General features: G+C 38.9%; 1 protein-coding gene across 2 annotated transcripts; it reads left to right on the forward strand.

Annotated features, from left to right (window-relative positions):
• The first annotated feature begins 3,913 nt into the window (after positions 1-3,913).
• On the forward strand, positions 3,914-9,784 carry LOC121858902 (vesicle transport protein SEC20-like). 2 transcript variants are annotated; one of them, XM_042355555.1, is made up of 6 exons: positions 3,914-4,021; positions 4,681-4,795; positions 5,672-5,785; positions 6,407-6,532; positions 8,834-9,023; positions 9,249-9,784. In XM_042355555.1, exons 2-6 carry the CDS (start codon positions 4,712-4,714, stop codon positions 9,437-9,439), a joined length of 705 nt encoding a protein of 234 aa, XP_042211489.1. In that variant the 5' UTR covers positions 3,914-4,021; positions 4,681-4,711; the 3' UTR covers positions 9,440-9,784. The 2 variants fall into 2 exon arrangements, with proteins under 2 accessions (XP_042211489.1, XP_042211488.1); XM_042355554.1 differs by lacking the exon at positions 3,914-4,021 and adding an exon at positions 4,210-4,403.
• The last annotated feature ends 1,814 nt before the right edge of the window (positions 9,785-11,598 follow it).

Consider the following 11,598-nt stretch of genomic DNA (forward strand, 5'->3'; position numbering starts at 1 on the left):
GGGCGCAATACTTTTGTCCGTCGGTAGCTCGTGAACCGGCGAGGGCTGCTTCCACATGGTCGAGCCAGTCCTCGACGTTGTGGTTGAAAATCGGCAGAGAGATCCGTTCGTCCTCCATCCTGTGTGAGTGCTTATCTCCGGGAGTCACCATTGTAGGGGTATCGAGATATTAATGTTGTCTAGCACTCAGGATGGAAGGAAACTCTAATGTGGTTTTCTTATATAATATATATAAGTTATATGATAGACAGTCTGGTGCTGGAGATGCCGTGTGGTGGGGAGCAGCTCAGTAGAAGACGTTCGGGAGTATCGTGTTGAAGGAGGTAGATGTGCAGGAGCTTCGTTAGAGAAGGTGTTGCCTGTTGCTGGCCTCCTGGTTGAATGAAATGTTAACAGCGTGGAGCTTGCTGGAGGAGATGTTGCTTGTTCAGGAAAATGGGCAGAATGAATCTCAATGGAGAGACAGAGCTTATATACACCCGGCAGCAGCCGCCAGTCCTCTATGAGTCATGTTGGGAAAACCCGAGAAGTAGCCGGTGACTAGTTTCGTTGCTAAGATACGGTAACATCTGGGGACAGCTCTCGCTTGGTTGCTAGGGGAGGCGGCACATTGGAATGCGGATACGCTTGGTGGTGGGCTGCTACGCAGTTGTAGGGGAGAATTCCACTACAACAGACTGTTCGACACAGAACTGACCCACATTGTGTTTACAGAAGAGGTTATAAGAAATAAACTGTCAAAGCTAAAGGTCCATAAGAGTCCCGGGCCTGACACGGTGCATCCTAGAGTGCGAAGAGAGTTGTGCAACGAGCTTGCCGAGCCCCTGAAGATCCTGTTTTGTAAATGCCTGGCTGAACAAAAGGTCCCCAATGATTGGAAAATGGTTTATGTGAGTCCTATCTTCAAGAAGGGCGAGCGTCACTCCACGAACAACTATAGACCGGTGAGCCTGACCAGCATAGTATGTAAAGTACTTGAGAGCATTATAAGAGATGCCACTATGGAACATCTACTACGAAACACGGTTTTATGCCGGGGTGCTCCTGCTTAACACAATTACTCAAGGTATTGAATATTTGGACCCATATTCTGCAACAGGGTGGTATTATCGACAATATATACCTAGATTTTACCAAGGCTTTCGACAGCGTACCCACGAAAGGCCGAAAATTAAACTGGAAGGGTACGGGATTCGGGGAAATGTCTTAGCGTGGATAGAAGACTTTCTGCATGACCGCAAGCACTGTGTGATGATTAATGGCACGAAATCACCATGTTTACCCGTCACAAGCGGAGTACCACAGGGCAGTGTATTGTTTGTTTGCTTCATAAAGGACATGCTTGAAGCTGTACAATCTTCCATAAAAATGTTTGCCGATGAGGCCAAGTTATTTCGGGAAATTAAGAACCAAGCAGACTGTGAAGAGCTGCAGAAGGATTTCTGTGAGCTCCAAGAATAGTCGAAGATATGACTGCTAAGGAGGGGTATCATATGTCCCAACGGGACGAAGAAGCTGCATTAATTGAGACAATGTGAAAAGGACCTCGGCGTGTATGTTTACAATGAGCTGAAGTTCTCGGGCCATTGAGAACAGAAGGTAAATCAGGCAACAAAATTATTAGGTCTTATACGAAGGTCGTTCAGATATCAAGACGTTCAGTTCTTCGTAGCGATCTTCAAGAGTGAAATGCTTCCCCATCTGGAGTACTGTCACCCCGTCCACGAGATATGCTAGGGACTGTCAGTTGATTGAAAATGTCCAAAGGAGGGCCACTAGACTGGTGCCTGCACTAGGGCACCTCAGCTACCCTGAGAGATTGGAACGTCTGAACTTGCCTAGCTTATACAGTGTACTATAGACGGGTAAGGGGAGACCCAATTGAGGTGTATAAGCATATCGAAGGGCACTATTCGGTCTAGTTTCCTTATCTGGAGCTGGCGGACGCTCGCCCCACATGGGGTCACAGCTCAGGGTTGAAGAAGCCGCAAGCCCAGAAAACTGTGAGGGGTAACATTTTCGGAGTGAGAGTTGTGAACTCTTGCAACAATCTGCCAGAGAGTGTTGTGACGGGACAAACTGTGAGCTCTTTCAAGACCTGACTTGACCAACACTGGGGCAGGTTCAAATACATTCAGGAGCCAGTGCATGCCCAGTACTTGCCAACAGTGCGTAACAGAGACGTGACCGACCGCCCAAGCGGCTATCGAGCAGTGGTGAAGAGGATTAAAGTAAAAAGTGAAAAGTTAATTTGTATAGTTTGGAATATACTGGGTAATATATATAGTTTAGAATATACTGGGTAATATATATAGTTTGGAATATACTGGGTAATTTGTATAGTTTGGAAGATACTGGGTAATTTGTATAGTTTCTAAATAATATTACCCTTCAACCGTACAGATTCATACCATAAACAGTTTTGGCGTGGTGGTGTGTTGGTTCAGTGGGACGGTACTCGATGTTGATGATGGAGGCCTCGGGTACGACTCCTTGACTGTCTCTTAGGAGACATTGAGCAGGTCGAGGCACAGAGGCAGAATTCTCAAAGGTTCGTAAGTGAAATTTGTTTTTATCTGAAGTATCTGTGTTGGGTGGCGATGATGACCTAGCAAATGTTTCGTAGGGTAGATGTATATTACGTATTTATTGTTGCACTTTGTTTATTTTAGATTAATGGGTAAAATTGAGGGTAGGGGGGGGGGGCCAGGGGAAGACAGAGACTGGGGTGGATGAATCATTTTAACAGTTGTCGTCCCCGGAGAGATACAGCATCTAGAAGATTGATAAACACAGCCCAAAAACATTTAGAGTAAAGGGTCGTGGGTGCCAACCCTCAGACATGATGGTACTTTCATTATATTATGCTAGTGTCTGTTCGTCCGTCTGGTTTTCTGCAGAATTTACCTTATCCGAAACACAAAACGCGGGTGTCTCGTTTAGACAATAATTGTTATATAACTTCACAATCGGTTAAGATATTACAGTGATTGAAGAAGCCACACTTTCAGAAAACTTTCATGACAAACTTGTTTTGAGTGAGAGTTGTGAACTGGTTTTAAGGTACAGATACAGTCTGGAACCAGTACATACCTATAGTATTTGCCAACAGTGAGTAACCGTGAGTCATGACCAAGCGCCCAAGTGGCTAACAGGCTGATCAGTGGCGAAGAGAATAAAGTAAAGTAAATAAAGCTGTGTGGATTCAGGTCAGCAAACACTTTTGGAGGTTCTGCATTACTGTTTAAAATACTGCGTTAACATTAAAAATATTCAATTAGTGGTGAGCTCACGCAAATGTATTTGTGTAAACGGAGTACATCCTGTTTGTCAGTGTCGGGAAAATCCGTGATTACATTCCCGACACAGTTGTAGCCTATATAAGACTGAATCTCAATGGAGAGACAGAGCTTATATACACCCGGCAGCAGCCGCCAGTCCTCTATGAGTAATGTTGGGAAAACCCGAGAAGTAGCCGGTGAATAGTTTCGTTGCTAAGATACGGTAACATCTGGTTGGTTGCTAGGGAAGGCGGCACATTGGAATGTGATGGCAGGTGGTGGGCTGCTATGCAGTTGTAGGCAGTTGTAGGGGAGAAGTCCACTACAAGGGCTAATCCTCATGCGATCTAATTATTCTACATTCTAGGGTATTATATAACATATGCCAACAGAAAAGAAAGTGAATAAGAATAAATCTAAAGACCTGTGATCTGTCCATTCTATAAATGACACATGTTCTCTTGTTAATCACAAACTACCTAAGAATTTTAGGAATTAAATACTTTTTGTGTACTATGTTCTATTTTTAAAATATTTCCAGTATTTCACAGCCAATAATATCACTATTGTTAACGATATGATTGTTGTTATTAGTTATAAATGAAAGCCTCAAGTTAAGGGTCCCTGAGCATAACATTTATACACAGCAGGTCTGAAGGAAGTGAATGTGGAGGTTGTCACTGGCAGCAGCCCTACTGTACACCAGGCTAGACACTCGCCACATATTATCTCCCTTAAAGGTAAAAAAGACAAAAAATGTAGAAATGTCAATATCCCATTGATGTGTTTCTAATATGTTAAAAATGGCGGAGAATGTATGGTATTTATTGTAGGGCGTTAATAGTGTTATGGAAAGGTGATTACAGATGATTATACAGATGGTAATTCTTTATTTTACTTTATCCTCTTTCTGATTGGCTCGTCACTCGCTTGGACTGACAGTTACGTCTCGATTACGCACTGTTGGCAAGTACTGGGTATATACTGGTTCCTAAATGTATCTAAATACCTGCGCCATCATAACGTTATCTGGCGAATTACACCACCATCTGAACTTCGACCTTTATTCTGCATAACTTGTAAAGAAATGGTATTATCATTTCGGTCATGCATCGAATTTAGGTAAGGTTAGGTTGAAATTATGTCTTTCCGATGGTTTTTGGTGTGTTTTGAACGATTCTAACCTTTGGAAAATAGGTGCATGACCAAAATGATAATTTTACCAAAGAAATTGCCAGTACACCCTTGCATCTGCCTAAATGAGTTATATTCATATGTTTCCTTATTGTTTCAAGAATTAAGGCCAGGTTTGTACTGTATAAAGCTACAGTAATTCACCTGAGCTAAATAATTAATCAGAGTCCATAAAGAAGATGATATATGTAATTTATTGTTTCAGAATACAGCAGCCGACACCAATAACAAGCACAATGCCACAAGACGACCAAGTGTACATCAGTGTGGTCAAACAAGACATTGTGAAATATGACGTGACAGTGAAAAGCCTCATACAGGTATGTCATGTGGTACATGTGAATAAAACCATAATATAAACAGTTTTAAGGAAAGCTTATTTTGAAGCCATACAAAAAAGCTCAAAGAATCATTCCATCTTGTGTGTGAACCTTTCCAGATTTATTGTTTGGATGTTCCTCTTTCAAAATTGTGCCAGACATTGTCATAGATCATCCTTATTATGAAAATGAAAATAATTTTGTGTGAAATTACCAATTCATTTACAGTATACTGAACCTTTGTAGGAATCTTCCCTGGAGAGTCTCTTTTCAAAACAGTTTATGTAAATGTTTGCCAGCCAAGGTGACATTAACCCATGGAGTATGATGACATTGTAATCAGGGCTTAAGTCACTATACTTAATTGGTTAAGTCCTTATAATCAAGGGGTTAAGTCAACATGCTCATGAATTCTTTTCTTTATAATTTATTTTGCTGAATTTCTGTGGTTTCTCTGACACTGCTTGACAATTTCTGTATCATGTATATGAATCCATAAAACTGACCTCTGTCCACCTAATCAATCTTACACAACCTTTATCAATACTGGTAGTATTTATCCCAGTAAGTAGGTGTGGAAACATAGTGGCCCCATTTTCTCCTACGTTTCACTATGTCTTGGCCTCGTACATGGTATGGATCTACTACTGCTACTTTCTCTCTTCCTAATGTGATACCTTAACCAGCCTCTGCCCTGTAGGGTAACTTGAAATACTGGTTATCTTTTATCTATTCAGGTTAAGAAACTATTATTCTTGAAAACCATTCTTCTTTCTTTACCAAGTATTGCTTCTTTGATTATTGGTTTGTATTTTAGTTAGTTTAGTAAATCTTATTGTGTGTATTCAGTGAAGAATATTTTTGTTTTATTTGCAGGAAATACGTGAACATACTGGGTCTCAGGCTGAGTTGGATGAAATTGGCTCTTTGGTTCGTTCTCGTATCAGTCAACTCCGAGAGCAGATTGAAGAATTGAAGCGTCTAGCACTGGTTTGTTCACCTCTTGTAATACAACTTTAGTGTTGTCAGTATGAAATTGTTTTTATACTTTTATTTTTTATCTGACCACTGTTGATTACCAAAGTTGGTGTTTTGGAAGATGTGTATGAATAAATAAGCTACTGGGCTGGTAATTAATCAGTAGGACATGAACTTTAAATATAAAAGTAACAGTGTTCTATTTAATCTCTCTTCACAGGTTCAATGATCACCTGAAGTTTAGACACCCTACCATATTTCACCTGAAGTTTAGACACCCTACCTTATTTCACCTTAAGATTAGACTGTAGCTTATTTCATCTAAAGATTAATCACCCTTATACAATACTAACCTAACCAAAACTAACCTTTCCCGCTGCCCCAGGTACTGTTAAGGGTGGTTAATCTTCAGGTGAAATAATCTGGGATGTCTATTCTTCAGGTAAAATAAGTTGATACTGTACAGTATGCCTAATATTTAGGTGAAATAAGCTCATTTGTCTTAATCTTCCAGTGAAATAAGCTGGAGTGTCTAATCTTCAGGTGAAATAAGCTTAGTTGTCTAATCTTCAGATGGAATAAGTTGGGGGTGTTTAATCTTAAGGTGATCAATATAATTTTAATTTTCTTCAGGAGCAAGACAGTGAAATAGACCGTATAGCATTGACTGAGGAGGCTGCCAAGAGCGACAAAATGCTTCAGGACAACCACCGAGCCTTTCGAAATGCTCTCCTTACATCACAGCTCGCTATTAACCAGGTAACCTATCACAGTACTCCCAATGATTGCTTAATTTTGTCATATTATTCCTCTGGAGTGATGTGGTTTGTAGTAGATCTTTTCTTGTACATATTTTTTTCTTTCATAGGAACCCAAAATGGAGTCAAACAGTCATGCAGGTAAACACCCTCTATACTCAGGCAGTGTTTCTCAATCTTTTTTTTTTATTATTATTTTTATGGCGACATTTTAATTTTTTGAAAGTCTCTGTGACTCCTCCCTAAAATAAATAAATTTATCCATGATCAAGTGTTTATTGAAACCAGGAAACTGGGTACTTGAGGGAACTGGAGATACCATACTGGATATAGAAAACACAACAATGTTATACAACTTCAGAGAGGAAGACAACTCGAGGTTATCAAAATATACATACAGTACCGATACATAATCAAGATATACATATTCATTATCAAGATACAATACAGCTATACAGGGGTATAAATATTGTCCAGTTATACAGTATACTGTACTGTACATTATCAAAATATACATATACAGTACATATATTATCAAGATACACATATACTGTACATTAACAAAATATACATATACAGTACATATATTATCAAGATACACATATACTGTACATTTACAAAATATACATATACAGTATCAAGACATACATATACATTATCAAAATACACATGGAACTGGGTCATGTATTTTTCAATTAGTGTATGTTAGCCAGCCTTTAGGGGGGTGGGCAGTGAAACAGTGTTGTACTGTTCATCGCTTCACACCCAAAAACCTCATTTTAAGTAGTATCCCCTGAGCCATGGGTTAGTTAAGACGTCGTCTCCATCCTCTCCCTCCTGAAAGGGGGCGGGACACCACACCACACAGAGTCCTCCACCGCCACTCCGTCCTGTGAACCGTCGTCGACACGAGACTAAGCGTGTTAACCTAGGTTGTTATCCCCGTGGAAATATCACGTGTGGATGCCTGGTTGCGATGAGCAATCCAGGCTGGCCCATCAAACCTACAGTAAATGGTTAATTAATTCACGCTTACAGAGTTCTCCTGCACGACACCCGTCTACAGTGACCGTGATCGACACGAGACTAAGTGTGTTAACCTAGGTTTGTTATCCCCGTGGAAATATCACGTGTGGAAGCCTGGTTGCGACAAAAGCAATCCAGGCTGGTCTATTGCACCTAAATGGTTAATTCAAGTCACGCTTACCAGTTGTCCTTGCCGCGATAACCGTCTACAGTGACTGTCAGTGACGCGAGACAATGTGTGGTAACCCAAGAGTACTTTTTGTTACTATGGCCGTGGAAAGAAGTTCTTGTGATGAAGCCTGGTTGTAACAAAGCAATCCAGGCTGGCAGTAAATGTATCACTTGAAGAATTAAGGCTCTGTTAAGTCATACCCACAGTAGAGTAATCAAAATACACATATACATTATCAAGATATACACTAACAGTGCATAATGATACATTATCAAGATATACACTAACAGTGTATACTGATACATTATCAAGATACAGTACCCTTGTATATAGATTGACTTGCACCTTGCCTATATAAAATCTAACATTATTTGATATAGTCAGCACCAGCACCGAAAATGTAATGGTTGATACTGTGATTTTTTGAAGACCATGCAATGAAGATCATCTTCAGCATGGAGCCTACTTCTTAGTTTTGATTTTATTAGAAGCAGAGACAAGAAGCAGTGTCACACATTTATGTGGATGGAAAAGGCTTAAGGATTCTAAGCATTACTTCAGACAAAATTAGATGCTTGGGTAACTGCTATATCAAAAATTGTTAGAGTGTGAGAGACTCAAAGTCAATCTTAGCACAATCACTGTTGATCAATTCCTCAAACTCATCTTACTGGATGTGTATTCCTAGTTAAGGTACAACCAGCCCAAATTCTATCGACCTCACCCTGGCTCTTACTCGCAATTTTACCTGCCAATACTTAGTTAAGTAAGGCTGCATGTAATGGAGATTGTGATATTGAGGGCTAAAGGTTTGATTAAGTTAGCTTAAAGATTTACTTTTTATACTACAGTTACAAGTTAACAATATTGTACAAGCAAGTACGTATTTCTATTGTGTCTTCATGTGCAAGCTCTCTTTTTTTTTCTGGTATCATCTTGCACCTGTTTCTGTAGGCTCTGTGGCCCTTGATCTGTTCAACACAATAGTAGGAAAAGAGTAAAGATAATAGATCATTATAGTTACAGAGTATTATTATTATTGAATATGACATGATAATAAGAGGATAAATGGTCATATTGAATGGATCATTGTTCAATTTACAGCAAAGTAAAGACGAACTCTTCACAAATATTGAAGAAAATGAAGATAATGATGCCAGTGTCCGTCAGCGAGATCGAATGAGCCGTGACATACTAATGAAAAAGTCTTCCCAACTATCGGATGATCTACTCACTGTGACACGCTTAATACGCGACAACACAGAGAAGAGCCTCAAGACTGTCGATATATTAGGTAAGGGTTTGGTTTTCTTCTCACTTGTTGATGTGCAATGTCTCCCACAAGTGAGGACATTGTTGGTGTTGTAATACAAACATTCATGCGATCTCTGTGAAAATCTGTGTGGTAGTGAGTATACATTATTTGAGACACCCTGTATATATTGTAGGAGTTTGGTGATGAATCCATTTCTTAATAATTTTGATGGTGATGTTGGTTAGTTTTTTATTTTTGTTACAGTGGAAGGATCTCAAACTATTTTGTCGACCCAGGAGGAACTGAAGACAATGGGCTCTGTGATTGGCCAGGCACGGAAAATCTTAAACAAGTATGGCCGAAGAGAAAATACAGACAAGCTACTGATTTTCCTTGGGTTGGTATTTTTCTTAGCCTCTTGTCTAGTTGTCTTGAGAAACAGGTTTATCTTCTGATATTGATGAGTCAACATGATAAGATTCCTTACAATGATACTTGTCTTATTGAATGAAACACACTTCTTTTGATGGTGAAATATAAGTTGCTTCATTTTTTTATGAATTCATCTTTTTCCTTGAAAAAGATGCAACTTCCTTCTTTAAGTTTAGTGAAATAGACTCTCTTAATGATACTCTTGTTAAGCTGAAGTCTTTAATGTTTGGTGTCTAAATACATTGTTGTTATTTTTGGCTGTAATATTACTAATTTCGTTAATGGACCTTCATTATGCACTACACATGGTTTACACATTAAAAGTTTTACACACATTTTGTATAAAAGAATAAAACAAATACAAATCACGATGTAGTTTATTTGACCTAAAGGAAGATAAGCATGTGTGTTTTCTCTACCCCAAATACAATCCTCACATAAGCCTACCCATTGAACATGGTGTTGAAGGAGACAATGGTGGGGAGTTAACATGAATAATGGAGTTGGAGGCAATGATTGGGAGGTAACTTTAACATGGTGCTGAAGGAGGCAATGGTGGGGAGGTAACAGGAATAAGGTGTTGAAGGAGGCAATGGTGGGGAGGTAACATGAATAAGATGTTGAAGGAGGCAATGATGGGGAAGTACAAGGAATCATGGAGCTGATATTGATATACAGTACTGTACAGGAGGGAAAAACAACTTTAGGTGTTAGAGGAGGAAGAAGAACTAAAAGCAACAGTAATAAAATGCTTGAGAGCAATACATAGAATACAAAATGTAGAAGTAAAGGGATATATACGAGTAGATGTGAAAGAAATAACAGAATGTTGACAAGTGTTTGTAAGGGTTAAATGGTTTTGATAAGAAAAGTGAATGAACGATAAAAAGAGTATAATTCAGAAGTGGAGGGTAGGAGGGTGTGTAAAAATATAGGTAAAATGTAACAAAGATATATTAATTCTATAAAATGCATAAATAATTACTTGATTAATTATTTTAATAATTCTCTATGTATCAAGTGTACACACACACAGAAAAACCAAACCATGCTTTTTTATGATTACATGAAGCTAGAGCCTAAAGGTGCTTTGTGGGCTTTATGGCTGAAGCAGTTCAATACCAAAAAAATATGAATTATTCTAATCATTATTTAATAATTCTTGATGCATTAACCATAAATATGATATACAAATATAACACTAAACAGCATGGCATGTTTTATGTATTATTAAGTGAAGTTAGAACCTAAATGTGTTTTGCAGGCTTCACAGCAGTAAACAGTTCAATCACAGCATTGAAGACCTAATTCCTTGCTAAAGTGATCTCTACCAGCCCAGTGTTGCCAAACTCGTCAGTTGTTAAGTGGCAGAAGATCCTAAGCATGACAGATATACAGTTCTGTATTGTACAGTATTTGGGAGCAAGGTGCCAAGTTTCAATTGGTGGAGACTTCATCAGTTGAAGTGAGGGTCTGGGATGAGCCGTAGGTTAGGTTAATTGTAAACCCATAACCAATAGTAAGCAGGGGATCCAGGCTACCACAATTCTAATAAGAAAAACATTCTGATGATATAAGGAAGAGTTCTGTGTACGAGATCGTGACAAGTATTCATACTTGTGTCATATCAATAATAGAATTACTGTAATTTATTAATATATGTTTGTTATCGACATGGACCTGGTCGGTAACTACTATAACTGCAAAAGTAAGATATGTTAATACTGTACAATGCTTCCATGTTTATTCCAATCATGAACAAGGGTATCAAGTAATCAGTGCACTCTTATACTGTATATTACAGAAATACAATTGAGTTAAGAGTACTAAAGACCAGTACTGTAACTGAGGTACAGTACTCTTTTTTTTTAGAATGTATATAATACCAGAAGGACAATACTGTACTAGCACTTCCCACTTCAAAGGTCGGATATTTCAGCATCAAAATGTTACATGATCTGCATTGTATGTCTAAGAAAAAAAAATCTGCGCTCCTACTACATTTTTTTTTTTTTACGGGAATTAGCCCACCCGGGCACAGGTCAAACGACCCACAACGGAGCCTAGGGGGCAAAAAAAAAAGAATGGAAAGAAATTGAAAATATAGAAAAAAAGGTTATACAGGTATACCCTCCTACACCACCTGGCACAGTCCACCCTGAACGCCCCCCGTTTTCATTGG

The sequence above is a fragment of the Homarus americanus genome, unplaced genomic scaffold (assembly GCF_018991925.1).
Source record: "Homarus americanus isolate GMGI-L3 unplaced genomic scaffold, GMGI_Hamer_2.0 scaffold31801, whole genome shotgun sequence".
Classification (NCBI taxonomy): Eukaryota; Metazoa; Arthropoda; class Malacostraca; order Decapoda; family Nephropidae; genus Homarus; species Homarus americanus.